At 33.7% G+C, this 27,869-nt stretch overlaps 1 protein-coding gene across 1 annotated transcript in view; it reads right to left on the reverse strand.

Annotated features, from left to right (window-relative positions):
• Window positions 1-27,298, reverse strand: part of LOC110033335 (protein S-acyltransferase 8-like) — a 34,072-nt gene extending 6,774 nt beyond the window's left edge. Inside the window, exons 1-4 of the mRNA XM_020737265.1 lie at window positions 26,977-27,298; window positions 13,379-13,564; window positions 1,678-1,983; window positions 784-1,017 (exon numbers count right to left, since the gene is read on the reverse strand). Coding sequence (XP_020592924.1) covers window positions 784-1,017; window positions 1,678-1,983; window positions 13,379-13,564; window positions 26,977-27,015 — 765 coding nt within the window. The 5' untranslated portion in view covers window positions 27,016-27,298. The remainder of the gene's footprint in view (window positions 1-783; window positions 1,018-1,677; window positions 1,984-13,378; window positions 13,565-26,976) is intronic.
• Between the last annotated feature and the right edge of the window lie 571 nt (window positions 27,299-27,869).

Raw genomic sequence — 27,869 nt, forward strand, 5'->3', positions numbered from 1 at the left:
TATTTGCTAAAAATAGAGCATCTTTTTTTTTAAATCTTTTCTGCCTTGGGATCTTCTTGATATGTCACACCTAATTCATTAGAAACCTCAAAAGGATTTCTTGAGCCTCCAGGTTTAACACACCACAAACCTAGTTGAACAAATCAAACCAAATACTAGACCTTCTTATAGCATAGAAATTAACTTTTTTTGGGGAAGTTCTCCTGCTTCCAAATAACCCACGAAAGGTTTCCTTAAGCTCCTTCAACGCACTTACTGGGCTATTGCTACTTGGTTGTCATAATATGAAGTCAATTCATCAAATATTTCTAAACAAGATTTAGATTTCTTTCCAAAACCATTTGTTCAAATAAATATGAAGTCACACCAAATATTAATTCAACCTCTTTTTAATCAAATGGTTTCCAGCTAAAATGAATAAAACAACCAGCGATGAAAAGAAGAATGCAGACAGTGCGTCTGGAAACTGATTTGATCTAGCATTTCTAATGTTGCTAATTTGCGTTTTCAAAGCAGTTAAAGTAGTATGCGGATGCTTCCTTATACCACGTTATGTTGACATAAAATAATAAATAGCAAGCAATGCCTCAAACGTATCAACACAGCCAGGTTTTCAGAAATACAGAACTAATGACAAATATAGGTGTTTTAGGAACTGAACAAACTATACTTTTTCTATCTCAATCAAATTTCACATTCAGAAACTTCTGGAAAATGTACAAAACAGAGAGAGACCGAGGCATCTATGTACTGATAGAGCTGGGCGGAGAAATTATGACTCACTTGGTTGGTGCTAATGAGGTACAAATGAAATCCAGTAAGACCTCCGACAAACCACAAAGAAATAAAGCAGTATATCATAAGAACCACTGACGCTGGTGAGTGCTCCATTGCCTTCCATACTGTCGGATAGTCCCCGTCCATGAGAAACTTAATGTACAATGCACACATTGCAAATACATAGATGCAGAGAAGAGCTGATGAAGAGACAAAAAGGAAAAAATAGCGGTAGTTTCTCTGCAAAAATAAAGTCATTTCATAATTAGGCATATTTAACAGCTATGATAAACTTGATCAACATGCAAAAAAAAATGCCCAAGTTGGAAATGAACAACACAGCAGAAACAATAGTATGAAATATTACGAGGTCAAAATATAGCATCAGGCAAGCAAATACTTGGTTCAGTTAACTCCAACAAAACACAGAATATTACTAATACTCTCATAAAAGTTTCTGGTTGAAAAAGGAGAGGAGGGGCGGAGGTGAACTGAGAAATAGGATATACAAAAATTGCAAAGATGGGTGTAATCCATTCCAATCAAACTTTTATGTCCACACTCCTAATCACATTGAAGAATATGGAAGTAAATGAGGTTATTATACAGCTCATCAGCAGTCTGCTTGAAGTCACATTAGACAAGATCAGTCACGCCAAAGACAATAGAATTGTCATCTAATACTAGCGAAATTTTTTTTTTCCACCATTTGTCAAAAGCAAACCGTAAACCAAAAACAATTTATATAGCAGAAAGTTGGTAACATGGAAAAACACAGACCAGAGGGGTAAATATGTCAACCAAGCACACTACAACGGTAGAATGACACTACTACTCATATGAATATAGTATAGCATATTTTGGCTATTAGAACTGTAAAAGGAAGTCTAAGAAAAGTACCAATCCAATGCATTGCCCAACCCAAGGGCAGTGATGATCGAAACGCTCCACACAATTATTGCAGATTGAACAATGTGAGCAACGTGGAGGCCGATAGAGCATGCAAGTATCACAATATTTGACTTTCACAGGCATGCCATTAACCATCACCTCTTTTGTACGAGGAAACTGTAGGCTTGGAGTATGCCTTCCTGTGGAATCAATCCTAGATGCAGCATCATAGGAGAATTCTTCCTCTGGAGGATGGGATGCTCGGGGAATAATACCAGGATCTCGAGCTGAAGTAATCATTTGCAACACAAGAACCTTTAAAAAAAAAGGCAAGTTGTTAATAATGGAAAAGATAGAAAACTTTGTAGATGGAAAATATTTGATAGGAAATTACATTCTCATCCAAACAATAAAATTCTTATAGCTGTTCGGATGCATTAAATTACCATTCCTCCTTAAAGAAATCGTTGTTAACATGAAATATAGAAATTTTTATAGATGTAGTGACAACAAACTTAAAGAATATGAATATCATTAGATGAGAAATCACATTTTCATCCAAAAAATCCAAATTGTATAGCTATTGGGATGCCAGATTGATACTGAAGTTAACCTAAACCACGACGTAAGATACAAATTTATTAATAACTTAAAAGGACGGTTGCAATAATGACTCAAAAGAAAAAATCTTCAAGTAAATCAGAACATAAAATATAGCATTACAAACAAAGACAAAACGAGCTAGAAGAGGAGGGAGTCTGGAGAGATAGGGCTGAAGCGGCGGCTGCGGTGAAGGATAGAGCGATGTCAAGTGACTAGGGAGGAACGGGGTAGCAAGTCAGCACTCGTCGAGGCGTCAAGCTGCAGCCGGAAGAAGCAGGAGGCCGGAGGAGGCAGGAATGTCGTCGAAGGCTGTGGAATTTGGATGCGGCATGGATGGCGAAAGCTGAGAAGCGGAGGCAAGAGTGACGATCGAAGCCGACGAACAAAGGCAAGAACGGTGGCCGAAGCAATGGAGCGGAAGCACGAGCAAGGCGGTCAAAACCGAGGAGGAAGTCCAAAGAGATGGAGTTGGAGCGTCGGCTACGGTGAAGGTTGGAGCCATGTCGAGCAACTCGGGAGGAGCAGGACCGCAAGTCAGCACTTGTCGAGGAGTCAAACCGCAACCGGAAGAAACGAGAAACGTCGCCGAAGGCAGGAATCCAAAGGCGGCAAGGATGGCGGTCGAAATCGAGGAGCAGGGTCAAGAGTGGTGGTCGAAGTTGAGGAATGAAGGCAAGAATGACAGCCGAAGCCGAGAAATGGATGAAAGAATGGCATCCGAAGCTGAGGAGCAGAGGCACGGATGGAGGCTGAAGCCGAGGAGCGGAGGCACGTTTAGCCGCTAAAACAAAAGAATGGAGACCCTGCGACTTGCAGGGAAGCTGCAGGAGAGATCCTGAGGAAACAATGGGATGATGCGATCTGCTAGATAAGGGGTGCCAGGAGGAACCTGTAAGTTGGAGCGTAGCCAGCGGCTTGTAGGGAAGCTGCAGGGTGGCGTTAGGAAGGAACAGTGCTGCGACCTATGGGAACCTGTTGTAGAAGCGTCTGAATAGTGGAGTGCAAGAGAGCTGTAGAGGGTGCGGCAAGGAGGAAAATTGTTGCGGCCTGTAGGAGACCGCGAAGGAGACACCTGAATGGTAGAGTAGCAACCAATAGGGAAGCTACAGGGGGTGCGACAAGGAAGAAAAGTGAAGATAAACACCACCTCAGATGGGGTTACGACCGGAGCACTTTCCTCATCATCGGATTCAGCCCTTATGAGGGAAAGTACTTAGATAAAACTAAAATCAGATTTCAAAATCAAGATCCCTAACTCTAGACACATAAATCAACTCATATTTATAAGAGACTTGACCCAATTTAGGAAACATCTAAATAAAGAAAGGAGAATCAAGATCTCAGATTTTTTGAAAATGTTTAAATTAAGGAAGAAGAATAAAATCAGGATTTAAGCTTTTAGGAAAGGATTTAAATCAGAAAAGGGCCTAAGAAGAAAAATAGAGAGAGGAAGAAAGGAAAGAAAAAAGAAGGGACAAGAAGGAAAGGTAAGAGAAGGAAGGAGGGGGCAATGGGGCACCCCTCCAAGAGGACTGACCGATCCAGCTAGGCTAGACCTGCGACCAACTCGTCCCTTCTTAGCCCCGCGTCACAAATCTTACCCTTCTTCCTAAAAGACATGGACAACTAATTCAAAAGGTACGAATACTGTTAGATAAGAAAATACATTCTCAATCAAATAATATATAGCTATAATCCAATATAGCCATTTGAATTCCTAGACATTACTCGCCCTTCTCATCTCTATCTCACATACACACATAAACCTAGCACGCAGACAACCACATCACTCTCCTACTCCCCCAACCCAAAACAAGGTGTTAGTCACACACACACATACAAAAAACAACAATGAACCTTAAGGATTTCTTCTACACTCCAGATTTACATGCACATGACCCACCCAAAACCTATTTGTGATCCTGTAAGTGAAGGGCTACACTCCTCAAATACACATACGACTTGAATCCTATATATGATCTTGTAAGAAAGGAACTATATAAGTAATTTGCGATACATTGTCTAAAGATAATTTAGTTATTTTATCATTAGGCTCAAGGTGTTTGTTCACAACAAGTTTGCACAAACAATAACGACTATTTTAAGATTTTTTTTATTATTATTTTTTATTGCACAATATAATTTAGTCTTTTTTTCACAAACTCCTTTTACATATATCTTATTTATCGGCCTTATCAAAGCATCTTGTCTCTCCTATTATAAATGCTTAAACACACAAATATTTTTGTTTTTTTAAAGAATCTCATCTTTAATCGACAATATTCACCTTCCTATAATATATATATTTCTCATCCTAAACTTCCTAGTTTATTATACATCATTCTAATGATTCTGTCTCCTAATACTCACATCCCTATAAAATAGCCCTTATAATTGTAGTTTTCATATTCTTAATTTAAGTTGTCTTGATATTACCTTATTAAACTATATCCTAAAATACTCTACACAAGCAATCTTGATTCTAAATTATAATTACATAAAAATCTCTACTGTAGATCCGAAGTATTTCGATAACTAGTTCAAAATTTTGTTGACTTATTCAGGGAATATTGATTTTCTACATGTACAATGCACTTGATTTTTTTTCTCACCAAGCTTATGCTTTTTATTTGCTAAATATCACTCTGTTCCAAACACTTACTTCAAAACCACTATCAAACTATGATATGTGCAAGTAACAAACAATAATATATCTAATAATGAACATATTATGTGTTATTTCTATATATAAAAAAGATTTAGGTAAATGCCTCATCAAAAAATTACAAATGGAGACAAGCAAAATGATGATCCTTGATTTAACATATTATCATTAAAAAAATGTCACTCCACAACTATTAAAGCTATTATAATACTACATTACTTCTAGCGTTGGTGATGTAAATTTAAAATTTAGAGTTAATTGAAATGCAATTCATGTGTTTCATGTTAGTGCGTTATGTTTCCTAGTTCATCAATTCACTCAGCATCATAACAATTCATGGTTTAGCTTTTGAGTTTCCTAGTTAATTGGAAATGCAATTCACGTGTTTCATGTTAGTGTGTTATGTTTCCTAGTTCATCAATTCACTCAGCATCATAAACAATTCATGGTTTAGCTTTTGAGTTTCCTATTCCATAGAATTAAAAGATTTCTATGTATATAATTGACTTAAGAAATTTTTTCTATGTAAACCTAGGCAATATCCATCTATTATTCTTTAAAATTGTAATAGACACTACAAGCAAAGATGATTTTATTATTGTTATTATGTTATAATCCTAAGACTTAACGGCGGTAACTTCTACCATTGTGTATTACAATATCAAAACTTCCAATCCTATATCTATTAATCACAACAATCTTATATATCTTTGCCATTGTTAATTTGTTATAGTCCCAGAAATCATTTTGGAAATTTATTGCCACTACAGTCACATAAATTACCATGGAAATCCATCCATTGCCACAAAACGTTAATTTTCACCTCTTATATTCTTCCTTTAATGGATATATGCAGGAAAAATTATGAAAATATAAGTTATTCTTATTGTTTATGTATTAGGAGAATTGTAAGTTATTTTCTATAAGATCTAGGTGGATTTTCAACAATTTCTTAAGATGGATCTCTCAAGGGATATAAAGAGGAGCGGTGAGACATAAAAAATCATTGAACATTTGTTTATCGAAATAAAATTTTCTTTTTCTCAATGTTTGTACATGTTGACTTGCTGTGTATTCTTTGAGCATGTGCAAGTAATCAAAGACTATTTTTGAGAGCAAATCTCTTTGTACTAACGTGAAACCAAGAACTTCCTTTAAATGATTTATATACTTATCCTTACTATTAATTTATTTAATAACTAGCATGTATGTGTGATTACAATTTTGTTAAATGCAATGTGCTAGATTCATCTGTGTTATGAATGTTGATTGTTACTAAAATTTTATAGGTATCCACAATTTTTTTTTGTAGAATTTCATATTTAGGCTATTATTAAACTATTTTGTTATATTAAAGTGTCGTTATTAATTATTATTTTTATATTAAAAGAGACCAATTTTTGCTAGTCAAGAGTTCGTAATATATAGATTGTGATTTTTATGTATTCACATGCTATATCTAATCGTAGATTGTATTAGCAAAACTTAGACAACTAACCAACTTGATATTCATTTTTTTAAGTCATTAAGAAAATGATGTAAATCCCTTGAGCACCTTTTTTTTGCCTGTAGAAGGTAAAGTGACTTGCAAGAGATTTATAGTTGATTTGGAAAATCTAATCAAAATTTTCTTTTTTTCTAATGTTACCCTTTTTGCATGGGTGTGAGAGTAGGAGTTCGGGTAAGCTTAAGTAGAATAGCATTAATATGCATGTAGATTTTGAAGGTTAATAGTTAGTTGGAGGATATAAAAAAGAAGTTTTGGGAGCCACATGGAGCTAAGTTGAGACTTCGAATTTCATGAGCAATTGGTAGAGATTAGGGGTTTGTTTGGGGCAGTTGTATCTTATTAATAAGCTAATGATAAGCAGCTGCCGCAGAAAAACTGTTGAGCAGCAGCTGATCCGGATAAGCTGGCTAGCTGGTTGGTTTGCACTGTTGGAAGATAGTTGTTTTGCAGTTGTTTCTAAATAAATGATCATTCTGCCACGTGCAGTAATGTTGTTTGCAATATAACTGTCAAAATAATATAATTGATACTTGAGAAGCAAAAATTCACTATAGAATAACACAAAATAAGATATACACCTTACTTAACAGTGAGTATCATGATTATTACAATAAGAAAAAAAATATTAAAATAATATTTAATAATATGATAATATTAACTTTAAAGTGGAAACTGCTTATGTCAATAGTTTTGTCATCCTCCAAGGATAGTCTGCACCCCTGATCACTCTCGGTAGTTGATTCTTCGAGCCTATCTGTCCACCGGAAGAAGTCACAGTTTTTCGTGATTCGCCACGAGCACCTGTAGAACCCTCATAGCTATGTGGCTAACGTGCGTTAGTAAGGAAGTCTAAAGTCCGCAATAGGAGGTCTCTGAAATGCTAGAGCTCATCTTTTCTGAATGCTTCAAAAGACAATCATTAGTCATAACAGAAGAATGAATTGATAAAGCAGTAATAAATTACAGTTTTGTGCGGGCGCGATGTCTCATAGAACTCAGTACACTAACGTACAAATCTGTCACTACAAAAAGACAACAAACCTTATAAAACAAGGGTTCTTAGTTATCTTCAACTCACGTAATACCAAGCTCGTGTGTCACATATGCATATCCAATAAAGGGTCATCCAAAAGTACCTCAAAAACCGCTGCATCGAAAAGAAAAGAGATACTTGGTTGTCTTCATCAAAATTTCACATGTTATAAAAATGATCTAGCGACTAACAAACCATCCAGAAGAACCTACAAGGTCTAAAGTCTCATCATGGACTGCACAAACCTACATAAAAAAAAGAAACGAAATGGAAAAAGAAAAAAAACTACAAACAGCATGAAAAAATCCGAAAAAAAAAATATTAACTGTGACTTGTATGATATAAAGGAACATAAAATAATATTCAAATTACAAGGAACATAAATAAATAAATGAGCTGAATAAAATAAACAAGAATCATCCAATAGAAAGAAGTATAAATTGACAAAAAGAGTAATCAATTACGGTTTAGTATGAGTGTGAGGTCTCAGAGAACTTAGCACACCAACCCTACCGAACCTGTCACTAGAAGAAGATAACATATCTTATAAAACAAGGGTTCTTGGTTGTCTTTAGCTCATGTAATATCAAGTTCATGTGTGCCACATATGCATATCACCAAAATAAGGTCATCCAAAAGTACCTCAATAATAACAACATCGAAAAGAAAAGAGGGACTTTATTGCCCTTATCAGGATTTCACATGTAACGTCAACCAACGACGAGTAACAGGTCATCCAGAAGAATCCACAAGGTCGAACGTCTCATCATGGACCTCACAAACTTACAAAGAAAAAAGCAAGAACAAAAGTTGAAATACGAGAAAAAACTATTACAAATAGCATAAAACTTGTAATATCTACAATATCAATAATACACGGAACACAAAATAAACATGAAATTTATAAAATAAATCTGAATAGTTCAATCAACATCCAACAATGACGTCTGTGATCCGCTCTCGCAACTCAACAATTTCTGTGGCACCTTCGCCATCCTAGCAGTACCATTCCTGTGGCTTTGCCTCTGACTGTGGTATAGATTGTCCTACGTGAAATTCAAATGCTTCTAACGGGACCTATATCTGATCATCGTCAGTCATGGTGAAGTCAACATCTATCCGAGAATAATACCAACGAATGTAGTTGTGAAACGTCATTGTAGCCACTACAATCTGCACCTGTTTCGGAAATGGATACGTCGGCATATCACGCAGTATGATATATTTCTTATTCCACACTCCAAACGTTCTTTCAATTATGTCGCGTAAGGAGTGTATTTGTATCTAGAAATGACTTCGATACCCCCTCTGTAAGAGATCCAACATCAATCAAGTAATATTTACCTGTCGGGAATACAATTATTAATAATAAACTTGAAAAAATGAATGTGCTTGATATCTTAACAAACCTGGAGGTGGGTGAGGGAAGCCTTGTGTTCGGTTTTATGTCGTAAGAGCAAAAATACGACTATTATGTGCATTGTCTTCTCAAACAGCTATCATAAAAGTAAAGCACATGTTGAAGTTACAGATGATCATCACATTCTGTGTGGGTAATCCACACCGTCCAATGTATGTGACTCAATATTGGATACAAGTGCATCCAAGTGAGTTTCGTCAATTGCTCTAATACAGTTTTAACAAAATAAATAGAGTTGTGATAACCACACAACTCATTTTGACTTCTGCATGTAATATGTTAAAAAGATTTACCTTAAAAATTGTATATACCGCGAGTCATTTATCATCTTTGTTGGAGTCGTCTCGAATGTTGGATCCTCTAGTTTAATAATCTGTCACCAAACTATCAAGAGCTTTCAAACCTATTGAAAAATATCTGTTAATTGTCTACGATGAATGTCGGATCGCTCCATCACTCATCTCACTGATTCATTTTCTGATAAACTGTAAAGGGTTATTGCAAACACTTCTTTTGTTGTCGTCATTGAGGAGCTTTGGAGTTCATGATGGCTATGTAGTTCATCAAGCAGATACATGAATATAAGTTATCATACGGAACATGTTATTGAATCTTTTGAGGTGTTTTTGTAGTAACTCCCCAGCCCATTTATCACCAATATAAGTGTATGTCATGCAGGGAGTTCGATCGACATATGAGTTGTAGTATTCGTACAACAAGCAAACTATTGTCGCAATTTTTCTTCTCAGGCTCTCTATTTGGGAGTCCATGCTAAAGAATTGCTCTGTTCAGGTAACATGTGTGAATCAGACAACATTAAAAAAACATCTAAAATCTAAAAATTGGGTATGATGAGAAGACATAAATACACCGTAACATATAGATTGTCCATGCTAGAAGAAAAATCATCCAAATCAGATATTCGATGAAACAAACAGAAAAAAACCTAAGTCGTACAACAATAACTCCACAAAATCAAGTGTTTTTCCTGTCCATAAAAAACGCAAATAGTCGACCCTACAGTTAGGGGAATCTTCATGAATATCTGTCGATGGGTCAAGTCCTCCAACAACTTCAAGAAGTTTAGATAAAACGACATATCCTCGCAAACTTCGGGAGTTGTCATTGAACTAGAAGAAAGTCGTCTACGGATGTGTCATGTGAAGTATCAGCCAGAGTTGTGCACGCATCCACCAATTTTGTTATTTGGCTTCTGACGAAAACAACTCATTTTTTTCCTTTTCACCACCCTAGCATGTGAAGTCAAACTCCGTCTGGTTTGGGCTTGGGCCTTCACCGGAGCCACTTACCTGCTCGGCCTCCAAGTCCTCTGGTTTGCTTACAAACCCTTGCTCACTTGAGGTGAATGCATGACTGTCCGTTGTCACAACCTCACTGAATATAAGGTTCAACTTCTCCTCCAGATCAGGGTCAGAACCACTGAATTTGAATTTCTTGGCTGTTGACACTACCTACAACATAAGAGCAAGTTTATTACTTCAAACAACTTAGTAGGATAAAGTAAGAAAAAATAATTCTTCAATGGATAGGTTATTATCCCTAATTTCTCAGTCCGCCATTCCTCAGAAGCATCACTACTCCATTTGATGGGATCCCAACCCAAGCCCGTAGATTTCCGTTTTAATTCCTTCCATAATTTACAGTCCTTCGACTGATCCCACTTGCTGTTAAATTGATGTATGTCATGCTCCCTGTCATTTCCTTAAACTTCTTCATAATATTTTGTCACCCTTCCTTGTTAAAATAGGTTGTGGGTCTATTTCTCAGCTCAATCTCCTTAAGATACAGAACACAAAATATGAGTATGACTTCCCTATCCCACATGGCTGATGAACCAAGTTCTTTAGTCTTAACTATTGCATTACTAACAAAGAAAGGGCAAAACATTAATATTTCAAATCAACTAGAGAACAAACATTAGCCACCACCCAACAGCCACAAAGCCACCACCCAACAGCCACAAAGCCACCACCCCAACAGCCACCACCTTACCCCCAGTACAGCCACTACCCAACACCCAGCATAGCCATCCCAATCACCCAAACCACAACCATCCAACCACACCATCACACACATCCCACAACCACCAAAACACATGACATAAGCCCACAACACACACCCACCCAAAAAAAACAAAACATCCACAAGCTTCCCACATTAATAGATCAAATTAAAAAAAAAAATGTATGTAAATTTGAATTGACGCGATTACAAACAGGGCAGTCGAAACAATTCAATGAAGAAATCAAGCTTAACCTTTCTCATCCATTTCTCAAGTTATTATTCAAACATCAAAGGAAGTGAAGAAACCGCATCCCATATTTTTGTTTTGGGGCAATTACATACAGGGCACCTGAAACATTACCATCTACTAATGAAGCACCTCTTTAATCCAAATTTTAGATTAATCGATAACACATAAAAAAACCTGTATATAATTTTGAATTGAGTCAATCCTAAACCGGGCAGCCCAAACAATGCTATAAACAAATCAAGCAAACCATCTCATCCATTTTTCAAATTACCACTCAAACAACAAAGGGTGAAAAATCCCATCCTATATTTTTCATTTGGGGCAATCACATACAGGGCACCCGAAATATTGTTATCTACAAACGAAACATCCTCTTTCATCCAATTTTCAGATTCGTACTCAACAAATCAAGCACACCATATGATCATTCTCCAAAACAGCACTCCACTTTTTCCAAAATAGCTATAACATGTTCAATCCAATTTCACTATCACTTGTTGGAATGCATATATAAATGTATATAGAGTTGAAGGGTCTGCACTCAAAAGTTACAAATATATATAAACATGTCATGCTTTTTTAGATATGAAACCACATGGGAAGTGAAATGTATGCATGTAAATTTACCTATGTAAAATTTTGTTACATAGGTGAGCAGCTAGAGAACAATGCCGTGTACAAATCAAGCACCTTAGTTCATTTATTTTTCGAACAGGGCACTCGATACCTTGCCATCTACCAACAAATTCCATAAAGAAAGCCAAAAATCTCAAATCAGAGAAAACCCTAAATCAGAGAGCCATAGGAACGCATAACAGAGACATTGCCATCTACAGACAGATTGCATAAAAAAAGCTCTAAGCCAACAAATTGCAAATCAGAAAGCCAAAAAATCCCATAAAGAAAGCCAGTCCATCGACAATTAACACTCGAAATATTCACATATCACAGTAACCAGAGATCGGAGGGAAAATGAAAGGCAACTCTACGCGTGAGAGAGATGCGGGAGAGGGAGAGAAGTGCGACCTTACAAGGTTCGCGAGAGCGATGACACTAGGGTAGACAAGAGTCGAGAGAGACACGCCGGGTCAGCGGGATAATACACCCTCAAAGGAACGCGGGCGGCGGGGTCGATACTGCAGCCGCATTTAATAGCATGAATGAATGGATTATTCCGTTAAGCCAATGTGACGCACCAACCAAACGCCACATCCAATGTTTTGAAAACGCCCTGTGGTGAATAAGCTGCCCCAAATGGGCTCTAGGTAGCCTGTGGAGGATTATTGGAAGAAAAAAACGAATGATGTGAGAAAAATGAGTTATGATGGTTTAGTTATTCACTATGAACATTTTTTTACTATTCCTTATATAATGATTTTGATGTTTAGAAAACCATGAATTCACTCTCTTGTGAATGTTGATTTGCTGTTAGATGAGTAGTGATTTTACAATCCTATGAACACTACTTTTACAATTGGGGATGAAAGTGCTATGGTCTTGGAAAAATAAGTAAAAGTTCTTTCATATGCAATCTTGCATATAAAATAATCCAAAATAACAATTCTGATATCAGTTTGATGCAGGAAATCCTTGAAAATAAACTAAAAAGGTGCTAGAGAGGAAAGGAGAAAAAGAATAATAAAAATAACAAGAAAACCTCACTCTTGCACTAGGAGATGACTTCTCCCAAAATTCTTCAAGCATCACACCAAATCAAAGATCAAATACACATAATCATAATAAAAAAAGAGTCGTCACATTCAAAATAGAATTTATTCATCCGATAAAATTATCTTACCACTCAAATATCTTTTATTTGTAGATAGAAAAATAAATAAATACGAAGTTACTAAACAATTACTAACAAACTGCCAATAAAGTGCTAACATTCTTAATGACATTAATTACAATAATCTAAATAAAATGATAAAATGTAGAGGGTATGAATAACTTCAATATTCATGATAATAAAATTTTGCATTTTATGTCCACATTTTAATCAAATCCATATAAAGATGCAAGTGTGCAGTTTAACATATTTACTCAAGAGAATCTTGATATTATATTCAAACAAAATGATTTATAATAAAAAAACAATTTGCGGTAGGAATCCAAAAGAGTAGAAAAATAACTCAAAACATATGAACATTTGAACAGTTCTATGATTGAGGCTTTGTTTTACTCGAAAAGTTTAGAGCACTTACATAGATGGTAAAAGCTATTGCAACCGCCAAAATAGCATATCCTGCGTTATAAGCAGGAAACTTGTGGAGAAGATGTCTAGCAACAAAGACGCAAAATATCACAACAGGTATAACTACTAGTAAGATGGTAATGAGTAGAGACCAGGCATCAGGTCCAAATATCAATCTGCCACCAAAGATGAACTTCTGAAGATGATGAAAAGAGAAACAGTTACTATTGTTCAATGCAAAATATAAAACAAAACAGTTGGTTTTACGAGGAAAAACTTCTAGATAAATTAAAATTTGCAGAAACCATCTAAAATATCAGAGACCCCAATCTTTTACAATGCCTTCAAATATAAGCATGACTTTGCACATTATGCAGGTATGACGTGCAGAACATTAAAAGCAAAAATCATACATGATATAAAGCATAATGAGACCTAATAAACCTTTTCATGCTCAAGACCAGAACCTCAGAAATAGGTAAATATAAACCTAAATAAAAATGCCAATAATGATACCGAAAATATCATCTTTCATCCTACCATAACCACGAAATTAAATTTTAAGACATAAAAAAGGCACCCTCAACTGGATCTATTTCAGGCCACCAATTTACAAGCCTAAAATGGAGACCGGTTTTAAGCCCGAAATAAAGAATTGTGTTAAAAACAAATCAGGACTTGGGAGAAATGAGGGGAATCTACGAGAAAATTTCAAGTAAAATCTACTTTACATAGGTTAAAACAGAAACTAAGAATAAACAACATAAATGCTTCCACTTTCCACTCTATTATGTATCAACGTAGACAAACTAGTAGAAGCATCTTTCTAATCGGTCTACCACTTCATTTCTTAAATACATAGTCTGAGCAACGAAATAATTCATGTTTAGCAATTTGAAATCACAAAAAAAAAAGAGAGAAAAACATCTGAAGATAATATGAGGAAAGAAAAACAGAACTAAGTTCATATCATGAGCTTCAAAAACCATGTCCCCTGAAATTTATAGTTCGAAAGATGAATCTTCAGCAAGACCAAAAAACCACAAACAGGCAATTACATGCAACAAATTTAGACGTCTTTTATTTTGAAGTATGCAAAATGCTCAGCATTAAAGATAAAAAAAAAGGAGGCAAATAATTTACTTTTATTTCATTAACCACAAAATATTCATTCAGCATTTGATAACATTCACCAAACTGTCCTATTTACATCTTTTAATTGCTAAATTATCACCAAAAATGCTAAAAAAAAATTCCATAATTCCTTTTTAAGAATTTTATTAAATTGGTTCAGAAGACGATACTTAAGACCAGTAATTAAAAGAAGTTAGGACACTCATATCTTGATTTAATAGGTCCATGAATCCAATTTTATATCATTGACATGATTTTTTTTTATTTGAAAGCATGAGTTTTAAAAAAAAATTATCATGCAAACTTTATTCTTTAGAAATGAAACTTTCCATCCAACCAAATAAGGGAATGGTAAATTTGTGATCCTTTTGTCCTTAACATGGCCAGAAAAGTTAGCCCTTGGTGGCTTAAAACGCATGCAATCTTCAAAGTAAAGTTAATTGGTCTTCAACGCTATTAACACTCTGCTTTATACATATGGCAACCAAGTGATATAAATTTTAATTTTTTTCTGATATAGTCTATATCATCTTTTCATTGCATCGAGTGATTTATATAATGATTAAACGAATAAATTCTCTAACAGAGCAAATCAACATATGTGCAAAAAAATCTATATAAATAAAATTGTATGAACATATTGTAAGAAGAATTCATAGAAAACCCAATCTCATAAAACCCTTCTTCCTTCAAGAAGAGTGGAATCAAGCATGTCATAAAGGAGCCTTACAATGAGTGGAATGCAGTCTGCCTGCTTTTCATGGTGTACATCCATGATATATTAAGTACCCAAATTTCATATAAGATTGAATAGAATAAATACCACATCTTATTTTACTTTTCTAAAGGGCAATTTGCATATGGAGATCAATGAACTCTCTAGGAGAGAGATGCTCAGCTATTTTAATGTGATGGGAGGTGTTCAGCAAGATAGTAGGTGGGACCATTGTGTGTAGACAGGCGGAAGTAGGTAAGTTGGTATAAAAGCAATATGAGCAAGATAAAGGAGTTGAGAAGATGAGTCAAGAGGACTCACAAAAAATAACGTGTTGAGGTATAAAAGCATTTGAAGGTTGGGTCATAGCAACAATAGCCTTTCTAGAAATAAGAGTACCATAAAAAGATAAATCAAGTTACCCAAAGAGATAGTTCACCACCAAGATAAAAGGAATGAACAAAGCAGAGAGAACCAAAAAATTGTAGAGGTAAGAAAAAAAATAAGATTGCCCTGAATACAAACAAAAATGAGGATGAGGTTACCAAGAGAAATGAAAGACATTAGATTCAAAAAAATCAGAATTAGCACTAAAAATAATGTGGAACATCAATGTTTGGGCTATGTGAGTAGATGATGCTTTCATGCAACAAACCTATTATATTGGGATGTATAGGGGTTCTTGAATGTGACAAATAGAATGTGACAAACCAGTCATCTATTTGAATGCGACAAATAGAATGTTATTATATAGCTATGAGTTCTTGTAAGACAATTAAAGGATGACAAAGGTACAAGAAATTCAAGAGCACACAAGACAACCAGAAGAGAGAACCCTTTCATAAGAGCTATAGAGACTTTTTCAAATAATTTATGGGAATGTGGAGAAGAAATGTCAAGAGATAAAAGAAATGTCAAGGGATAAAAGCATGTGCAGATACACTAAAGTCTAACAATCTAGGATATGACATATGAGAAAACATCATGTGAAGCGAGTGAAACATAAAGGCCTGGGAATGTTAAATGAAGCTATCATAATCCTCCAGAAACAAAGTGGCTAATCCAAAATAAGAAGTAAAGAGATAATATAATTTTTCACAACATTCAAATAGATGACTGGTGCGGTTATAACAAGAACAAGGGAAAAAGCCTTTTCGCCCACATCCTTGATCATTGTCAATCCGCCTAGCACAACCACAAATGATCTACGAAAAATATCACATAACAAAGACAATTTGCCTAAATCGATAGAGTAAAAAACATATTGACACAAATTACTAGGAAGAAAGCATTGATTATGTTGGGAATGACAGAATTGATCATTAATTGAGATTATTCATGTTGAAAAAAAGATTAACCAAAAAACTTGACAACAAGAAACTCCTCATTCTATTTTTAGTAATGATCAGATCAATAGTAAATAGTCTATGTTGCAGAATATTTATGCCATTTTTCTCACAAGATAGTATTGTATTTTTGGATAAGTAAATAATTTTTTGAAGAGTAAAAATCTCAAAATATAGAGTGCATGCATGAGAAACATTCTTTTCTTAGAAACATGATTAAAAAAAATCTTGCATTTTCTTAGCAGTATCTTGGAGCATTATAGTGGAGGAAATGGATGGTTCAAAACTATGTGGTAAACAAATGATACAAACATGATTTGAAGCTTGGCAATTAAAAAACTTTGACATTGTCATCGTGATTGAGAGAAAATGCATCAAGACGTTGAAGAGAGTAGGTTCTTATGAAATTGATTTAAGACACTTACAATTTTTGTGTCCGCTTTCCTTTGATATTATTTTACAATATTTCAATAAAGAATAGAATATATCCTATATGCTATCATCAGAGAATAATAAAAAGCAATAGATAGTTTCCATCAAGAATAGAAGGGTAACAACTTAATGATGGGTTGGAATGAATGAAACTAGGGGATTAAAAAGAAAATGGTAAAGGCAATTAAATTGAAGTGAATTAATGTAAATGATTTTCATTCTTTCTTTCTTTCTTTTTGGATTAAAGAGCATCATTCAACCATCAAACATCACTGCCACCAATAAAAAAGTAAATGATAAATTTGGCGGTATCCATCTAAATTTAACTAAGCCATCAAGGAACTTCATGAAGGCCAGCAAAATGATTAATTGATAACAAAAAAAACGAAATATAAATAGTATAAATATAAGTATATAAATAAATGCATATAGACAATAAAACATGTCAAATGCTCTTGCATTATTCCAAGCAGCTCATTCAAGGAAAGTCGCACAAACAAGCAATGACATAAATGAACAGGATTAATCCTACACCTTCAAGCATGTTTGACCTATTCTTTAACATAATATTATTATGTCAGCACCTAAGGGAAATTTAGTATTTTTATATTTATTATTGTGGGATAAAAATAGGGCTAATGTGTTTAGGGTTAGGGTTATACTATGATTTTGTGGTCTAGAGTCTTAAGTTTAGGGTTTGGGAGAGATCGCCTATTTCTCGGATTGTAGGCGTTGGGAGAATTCGCCTACCTCTCGAATTGCAGGTATTTATCTCTTTTGTATGCATGTTGAGTTGTTTGGTATTGTATTGTTTTTATTTAGTATTGGTGGAATAAGATATTTTATTTCTGCCCTAATTTCTACCAAGATTCCTATCAAATTCGTATCAGAACAAAATTCTGGGAGGAAAAGACTGGATTGTTGTGTGCCAGGATGACATGATCGTGACCTTATAAGACAGCAAGGATTCAGCCAATGAGAAAGCCAAAATCAGGATCACTGCGACATTCATGATAGAGTCGCGATTCAAGATAGATGAGAAGACTGGCAGGATTGCAAACCGCCTGCATGATAGAAGCTCACGATGCATTCCTCCATTTAGTTTTATGTTTCTCTTTTTAAAGCAACATTCTGTGCCAAAAAGCATTACAAGTCTCACCAACATCTTATAAATTTTTCCTTTAAGTCAAAGCAGTACCTTTCTATCATACAATAGGCTCAATACATTCTTCCAATTCAACCAACCAACTTGAATTCTACTATTAACATCCCCATCTATATCTCCATCACTTTGAACAATAAACCCGAGAGCCATCTTATAAATTTTTCCTTTAAGTCAAAGCAGTACCTTTCTATCATACAATAGGCTCAATACATTCTTCCAATTCAACCAACCAACTTGAATTCTACTATTAACATCCCCATCTATATCTCCATCACTTTGAACAATAAACCCGAGAGATCTAAAACATTCACACCTTTTAATTATTTGATCACCCATGGTTATAACTCCGCCGCTAGATCTACTAATACTAAATTACATTCCATGTATTTAGTTTTAGATCTACTCAAACGAAGGCATTTAAACTCTAAAGTAGACCACCATAATTTAAGTATTTTATAAATTCTTTCTCTACCCTTATCCGTGAGAAGAATATTATCAACGATAAGCATGCACCAAGGTACATTTTCCTATAAATGTCCAGTTAGAGCATCCATAACTAAAGAAAGAAAATACGTGTTTAAAGTCGATCCCTAACGTAATCTAACTAAAATAGTAAAATATTTTGTCAATCTTCCTGTTCAAACACAAGTAACAAGTCTATAATACATATCTTTAATGACTTGAATATAGAACTTATCAACACCTTTCTTTTCTAAAACTCTCCAAAGAACTCCTGGAAGTTTATCATAATTTGTTTTCTAAATCAATAAAAATCATATTTAGATATTCTATACTCTCTCTATCCTTCTCCATCAAACCTCTCAATAAATGCATAGCTTCCATAGTAGACATGTCTAGCATAAATCCAAATTGATTATGAGAAATCTAAGTATCCCTCAATGTACACATGAAAAAAAGTATTAATTTGATAGAAGACTTAGGAGCTTCAAATTATATGATAGGAGACAAAAGTGTCATCCATAAATTCAGCCCAACACATGAGACTTATAATATAGAATTATAATATCCAAAATCTAGAAGTATCGCTATAATGAGTAGTCAGAATAGATTTTCTTTTTTCATTCTTTAAAAAAAAAAGGCATTTTGTTGTCTAACCTATATTGTAACTTGCTATCAATTAGCAAACTCACTCAAGAAAATAAGTGTTGATAATTTTTCATTTGATCTTCGTAAATTTCAAGAATTGAACTCAAAAGGAATGATTAAAAATATAGAGATGTGTTGAAAACTCTATAGACAATAATTTCTAAAATAAGATATGGGTTCAGACAACAAATAGTATATATATCAAAACTAACTTCAAAGTCAAACACACTTCAAATAATGATAATGATGCATGAATTTCACATTATCATCTTGGGCAACAAAACTTTATCTTAAGAAATTATTTTTATCCATCAACAAAAATTCAAAGGACTTTTGATGAGAATTTATCATCTATATGGTTAAACAAACTTGTAATTCTTATCTCAATTACGCCTATTAACCTTCCTAATCTTTCACTTCAGTAAGAACCATCTAAAGTTAAAAATAACTCTAAAGTTGAATGGTTTATTCCAATCATAAATGATTAGAATTTCTTACTTGTGTTTTTCTTTAATGAGAGAAAAATTGAAGGGGGGCATTCATCTATTTCAAAATAATAAGACACCCAATTTTAGCCCAAAATTCAATTCCTAAAGCTAACAAATGTCAAAGAATATTTTCAATAGTTCTTACAAAATTATTAACTAAATTAAGGGATTATATATCAAATTTCTTGTATCATCCTCCCTTAATAATTTTTTTTATCCTCTTAGAGATGGATGGATAACTAATATTCTCCATATATATTCTTAGCTAGTTCTAGAAAAATCTTGTTATAATAGTTACATAACTCATTAACATAACTCCCTTCCATGTATTTAAATTTCAAACCCCCTTTTAAACCATTTTCTATTCATTTACAAAGACAAAAATCATTCTCACATTCTCTAAAAGCATTTGGGTTTTCAGTCTTCATTCCCATTTACTCTCAGCACTAAAGCAAAACTAGAACATAAAGCTATCAGGAGTATCATTATTGTATAATCCTAAAAACATCAGGTGCAAATGGCATTTCTCATGTATTAAAAAAAATTACAATTCCATAGAAATAACATTCCTAAAACACCAACCTTATAGTTCCAAATGTAATAATCAAGGGGAGGAAATTCATAAATAAGATTTTCAAGTTGAAAACTTATTTAATCATCCATCATAATTCTCAAAAAACCTATGGACAATGAACATTTCTTATTGAAACTCATGGAACCTATTAAAGCCTCAACAAAACCACAAAATCCTTCATCACCTTATCAATATACCCAATCTATGATAAGTAAGCTTTAAGTCCAAAACTAGGTGGGAAAAGGAAAACGAAGAGGGAGAATAACTAACATATCTCCCACACACACATGAATGCAAACTTAATTCACATATAAATGAAGTACAACTATTGAGAATAAATCCATAGACGGTGATAATGATCCCAATTGTCTTATAGCCTTAAGGAAAGTGATAAAATCATGCATCAAGCAACCAATCTATGATTTCATGACTCATAATGTTTCGTTTAAATGATATATAGAATACTCTAAAAACATAAAGATTATATGATGTACCTATAAAATTCTAGAATGAGTTAAATTACATAATAATCTAAGTTTTGGAGGAGACGCCCTAGCCTATAAATAAGGAGAACCTCGTTCTTTTGTAAACATCCTCCAAGTTTCTTTAAACTCTTCCATAAGTAATACAGATCCCCTTCACTTTGTCTCTCTCTCTCACTCATTCACACTTACCACCCTTCTAAACGTGCAGGTGTGAGCAAAGTTAAGCTGGCCTGATGCTTGGAGAAATCCTAAGGATTCATGTTGGTTACTAACCTTGTAACTCGCCTAATTGGTGGGCATACATTATTATTCAGCTCAACTACGCTTATGTAGATGGGATATTATATCATAGGGAATTCTTAAATTTTTTTTAGAGCTTTTAAAATAAAATTATTATGTTAGAAGCTTAATGAGCTTGATTTATTCACATTCGCAATATTCGTTTATATTTCTAAACAAGCCGCTCGTTTAAACATTGATGATTATAAAATGAACTGAGTTTAGCACCAAGCTCGAACAAGCCGTATTAGATAAGCAAAAATTGAATGCTACTATAAAAGTTTAAATCAAGTTTGAGTTGAGCTTAAACATTCTTTTGGGAAACAAACTCGAGCTCAAACAGCCTTTTTCTTAACTCTACTCAATTCATTTGCAACCTTATTAAAAAGATCATTGTAAAGAAGGTAGCACCAACAAAATATAAAAAAAAATAGAGCTATCTTACAAAGAGAGTAAACATATGAAGACAAACAAAGATCACTTCTTGTTGAGCTACTTCTTGAATGCTATATAGGAGTTCTATAAGATTTCAAGAGATACGGACATGACCTAAGAGTAGTATAGAGAAAGTATTGTAGAATACCATAGACTGTGGACCAAAAGATATCTAACATGTAACCAAGAGATCATAATGGCGTGGGATAGGTTTGATGGATTCAAGAGATACAACTCATTTTTATGAAATGCTTCAAAGGAGGAGAAAAGAGGATTTCACTTTTGTACTAGTCTTTCTATGTAGATACAATTCATTAATTAGGATGGTACAATAGCATTAGCTTCATTCAAAATGGATCAATCTGAGATCAATCCATATACGATAGTCTCATTGAAATGCCAGGTGCTATGAAGATGAGTTCTACTAAATACATCATGTAGATTAGTCATTATTAGTTAAGTATTGACCTTATTTCTAAATTATCATTGCTCAGTGATTAATTGCATTTGTAAAAGAAAATGGCATAAAAAGGTGAGTCTTGATTCAAGAGGCTCTCAACAAAAAAATAAATTGAAAGTTTAACCTTAGAATAATAGATTTGCAAATAAAAAATTAAGGTGGAAATAAAAAACAAAATTGAAATTTCAAAATTAGGTGTGGATGAATAAATTAGGATGAGAAAGAATTTTATGAGGAGCAAATCAATAAACGTTCAATAGTATCTTTCAAATTTTTCCAATTATTTTTAAATGGTTTGTTGCCCTTTAATGAGGGATCCAATGGAGTGTTTTTCGAATTAAGCTCTAGTTATCCGCAATTTGACAGGATAAAAATAAGTTAAAATAATGATTTTAATTAAATACATTTAGTTGGAAATGAAGATAGATATAGATTGGCCGAAGAATGTTGAAATTATTCTTGAAAAAAAATAGAATGATTTTTCTACACATTTCTCTCTCCCTGCATCCAATTATCAGCTAGAATAGGCTATGCGAGCCATTCCCTTTTTTATTGGGGCACACATTCAGAAGCATTCAAGGCCTTAAAGGGCATGGTTCACAAGAACAAAGCAATGGACTCCTCTCTCTTTATTCGGTAATAATTACACTCCTACTCCACACTATCCCATAGCATAGTATTTTATATTGTAGCTAGGGGCATCAAAAAATTTGAATTTAATGCAGCAACCAAGATTGAGAATGATGCGAGTGAAGTAAACATAAAACCAAAAAGGCACATATATGTGACATGTATGTGAAATAAACATATAACCAAAAAGGCACATATATGTGACATGCCTTAAGCAAAGCATATAACCATTAGCGATTTAATACACAAACAAAATTAAAATTGTGGTGCACAGAATATAAGCACTCACAAAGTGCATTTTCCAAAAATCTAAGTATACTCATGCAAAAACAAGAAAGAAACCTAAGAATATCATCACACAAATTATCTCATATAAGAAATCTTTTTATGACAAACACCATCAACTTTTCCAATTCCTCTAAAGAAAACACACCTCCCAAAAAAAGAGGAAAGAGGGACATAAAGGCTTCTAAAGTTCTGAAATATCAGAAGAATTGATCCAAATGTAACTATTAAGACCATGTGTCATATATCATATGGTGTAATTCTCAAGAACATGATTTCACAAAACAAAAGAATCAAGAATATTAATTCAGAAGTATTCTTATTTTTAAAACAAGTGTAACATTATACAATGATATTTTTGGGAATTCACTTCATGCCTGTCGAATGATTCTCGGCGCCCTTCCCCTGACTCAACGTTGTGGCAAATTAAAATCTCTTTTGCATCTTTTTCCAAACCAGCCATTATAAGCACCAAAAGATCTAAAGCTCTTAGCATCATGCAAACTGGTCAGACCTAAAAGCCACATACTGAATACATGTGATAGACTTCAATAGCACAAATGTCGCACTAAAAAGTAATACTATTCAAATTGAAAATGCACATGCATGTGTTAATATCAATGATATGATTGTTTTCTCACCCTACAAAGATTGAAGATCTCAGCATCCCAAAAAACTTATGTACTACATCAATTATGTGTCCCAAACTCCCAATACAAAATGCCCAAGCCTACAGTCCTATATTCATGCCTATTACATGCTTTAAAATTAGAAAATAAAACAACTATTATGATGCATATGCAAAGATCATGATGTGTCAAGTACTCACTAGTCATTATGCATATAACCAGTAGTCACAAAAAGAACAGCACCATAATTTATATCAATTGTGTTTGCAACTTATTTCTTATTCTCAGATGCTTCATACATAATAATTTTTATCTTTTCTTCAAAGCCATATAATCTCTCTTGATGTGACCTTAGTTCCTACAATAAAAATAAATCTTATTTTTGCCAATAGACTTGATTTTAAACATAGACCAATTCTCCATTGCTATCCCCTCATGAGCAATCATTCGTGATGATTCTCTTTGTCAACAAAATCTAGCTTATAAGTTACATTCCTTAATGAAAAATAATTATTCACAACTTTTAAGTTCTTGTTATCTCTTTTAAACAACTTATAATCACAAAAAAACCTATAAGTGAAAGTTAATAACAAAATAATAAAGTTCAACCTTTATCATTTACAAATACATCAACATTTCATAAATCATAAATAGACTAAATATTGATTTTGGTGTGACTTAATTAGCATACCTTCTCGTATAAGAAACAAAAACAACATTTAGTTTGATAGAGTTTATTAGAAAAGCTATCAATAACTCCAACTTTATCCATAAACCTTTAGGTGTTGACTCCTTAAAGGCCTCATCCACCAAACGAATTTGGATCATTGTAAGTGCAATTCATCCATCACTATGTAGCCTTCACTCTTCATTTTTGAATCATCTAACATCCCATAAGTATTGTTATCAAATCTCGTAGGACAAGAACCCCACAAATCTTATTTAACTTAAGGTCAAAATTCTTTGACCCAGCAAACTCCTCAATCTCAAATTTCAAATTCCTTATTTTAGAACTACAGACTAATATTAATTTATTCTAATAGGAGACACAAAAAGACTTTAAAATGAAGCTATAACCATGATTGATATAATACACCCAAAGTAAATGCAAAAGAGAAAGATAGCATACAATCACAAAAACAGCAAGGTTTACATGTTTTAACTTCAAACAAGCCTACGTCCATAATAGTGGTGGGAGGATCCAATTAACTGACAAAAAAATTGAAATCGTAGTGTAAACATAAGAGCGCACGCCAAAACTTTTTCCAAAAACTCAAACACACTTATGTACAAAGAAGAAAAGAGAAAAAACCCAAGAATCTCACTACACAAAAACTATGTCAAATTGAAAATCTTATTCCCGTATACAATGTCAAGTCTTTCAAATCCTCTAAGAAACCTAGCCAACTAGAGTGAGCAAGAAATAAAAGATAAATATTTCAAGAATATTCAATATCCTAAAAAAACTCCTTATAGAGTAATCAGAGAAGCACATAGATCGAAAAGGAATGGAGCCTAAGGTCAAGGACAAAACAACACAATTCTTGATAACAAAATTTCGCAAAGTCCAAAAATCAGAAAGCCTAATTTGGAAGCATTCCCACTCTACTACAAGCATAACATTATGAAAGGATATTTTTGGGAATTTGCTCGAGTTGATGAAATTTTTTCCTATTAGTTTCATGAGGCTTCTGCAGCCCAATTCCAAATCAAATATGCATGGACAAACACCTTCCTTGGCAGTCTAATGAAAAATGTTCACTTCCCATTCGTTGCATATCATATGGCAATCCCTTGTTTTGGATGATGCGTTTATACTAAAATTGCTTAGGAAGGTGAATTATAACCAAGTCTTTAACATGCAAAATGTATTATTTTTGGTGTAACTTCCATCCATCAAAACTACTCTCACATTAGACAAGTGGACATCTGAACTTTTTTATAGTTGCTGTAGAACTTGGTTAATAACTTCAATTCTAGCATAAATCAAATACAAAAATTTTAAATTCATGAGAAAGTCAACCCTGCTTTCATTTTCTAAATAAAATCTAATATTTAATAAAAAGATAATTCTAAATCTTAAAATCATTAAACACAAATATCAACCATTAATGTGTAACTCGTAGCATAATTTAAATATAGCAGGTTTTAAGGAATCATAGAATTCAAAAAGGCGTCTCAATTGATTCCAGGGTTATTGATATTTGCATAAAAGCTAAGAATTTGTAATTTTAATATTTAATATTCTTTCAAGTAGCGATCTAGTGGCTTTAAACTTTTAAATAATTCCTTTGTATCAGAAGAAATTTGCAAAGCTTAAACAAAATTATTAGTACAAGTCTAATGATGACGAAGATAGTATCGCCATTTTCACAAAGTCAAGTTTCCACTAGATATTAGGTGTACTATGTCCAGAGGCCAGAGTGGATGTAGTTTGTCTGCTTCAAACTCAAAGTTAAACAAGGACTGCAGTAATAAATTTATTCTAAAATGAATACAATAGCTAATAGCTTTTACAGGTATCTCTCTTTGAAATCATCCAACTTCTATTGATACTTTTAATATAATTTTAATTATTAATTTTTTTAAATTCAAATATGCTTGCCAAATGGCAAAATACTAAAAAGCCAAAATGGAGAAGAAATGAAACACTGAATAGATTTTATAGCAGAAAATTTCCTTATAATCCTCTTCCTAATTTTCAGGCGCATCTTCTCAGTCTCTTCCTTCACTATTAAATCCTAACTCCTATTTTCAGCCCCTAATTCCTCTAACTTCTTATTTTTTCAGCATAAATTAGACAGACTACAACAATGCAGCATCAGTACAGCTTTTATAAAGTTACATAAACTGTATAAGGCATGTAACAAAATAGGCTACAAAGATTAGGTTTCCCCAATATAAGTCTGTAGAATTTACTATGAGAAGCAATTGAAATTCAAGTAACCCAGCCCAGTCATACTCCATTTAACTGGTATTTTGTACTATGCATAGGATGATAATGACCAAAAAACAACTTTTAAGCACATTTAGTATAACTGCTTCTCTAACAACAAAGAAAGTTCATAAACCATATGTGCTATCACAACCAAAATGAAGCCAGAAAAACCAGATTAAGCAATCAAACAACAAATTAAATCCCAAAGAAGTAAATAAATAAGAAAATTAGACGAAAGAATCAACGGGCAACAACCAAACCACATCGGTCCCTACAATTAAGGATAAAACCTACATGTTTCCAGGCGGTCAATTCTACCAAGATAAAGCACACCATGCACAAAAAAATTATCATAAATCCCGAACACAGAAGCACGGCATGCTAATCCCCCATGGGAGCCTCCGAATCAGTCAAACCAAGTTCAGTCAACATACACTTTTTAGTAACTCTGTCCTAAATCTCATGGAGCAGCGAATTCAGAAGTTATTAAAGTGTAAGATTCTTACATTGCTCCCTTTCCAAGCTTGATAGACTCGTTTGGCCATGACAAGACGAACACAGCAAATCCTTAAGTAGGGAGAGAATTTGAAACAAGAAACTCCAACAACTCCAGCATCTTCCTCCTGCCGCAACACAAATCAGGAGAAAACGGAGTTCAAGACAGTCTGACCGCTGGATTTCAGTTATCTGCTCCTCGAGTCGAATTGAAGAGAGAAAAGAAGGGCTTCCACCCTCCCTCTTTCTTCTTTCTCCATGGCCAAGGTTCTAGAAAAAAAAAACGAGCCAGGTAAATAGTATTGAAAAAGAGCCTATTTTGGGGAGAATATAAGCCGAAAGAACGGCAGGCAAGCATGATCTTCCTTCACGTTCTGCGTCGGATTTATTAAGTGAGCCTGAAAGACGATTTTGTCCATAGTAGAAAACTCGAGTCATTTTCTTCTCGGCTTTATCGGAGTAGAGCATTTATCATGTACTTCAGATTTAGTTGTGATGATTTATCAATTTGAAATTAAATTATATTTCAATTATTAATAAATGAACAATCTTTAAAACATTCCATTGAAGGAATGTAAATGTTCTCATTACAAAAAAAATCTTTTTTTGAACCTTTTTATAAATTTCTTTTTTTTTCTTAACAATAAAATGGAAGTGAATATTAAGATTATTCCATCAAGTTAGCCTTCAAAATTCCTTTTTTAAGGGAAAATTTGTGAATTGATTTTAACTCAATGATGTCTTAATTGATAGAATCATTTGAATCGGATTCTTTTTATGGGAAAATTACAAGCATATCATATAATTCTTATGTATTTATATATCTAACCCCTACACTTTTATATATATTTTTATAACACTTTGGTGTGTGTGTGTGCGCGTGTGTGTTTATATACATATATAT

This window comes from Phalaenopsis equestris, unplaced genomic scaffold (genome assembly GCF_001263595.1).
Source record: "Phalaenopsis equestris unplaced genomic scaffold, ASM126359v1 Scaffold001143, whole genome shotgun sequence".
Taxonomy (NCBI): domain Eukaryota; kingdom Viridiplantae; phylum Streptophyta; class Magnoliopsida; order Asparagales; family Orchidaceae; genus Phalaenopsis; species Phalaenopsis equestris.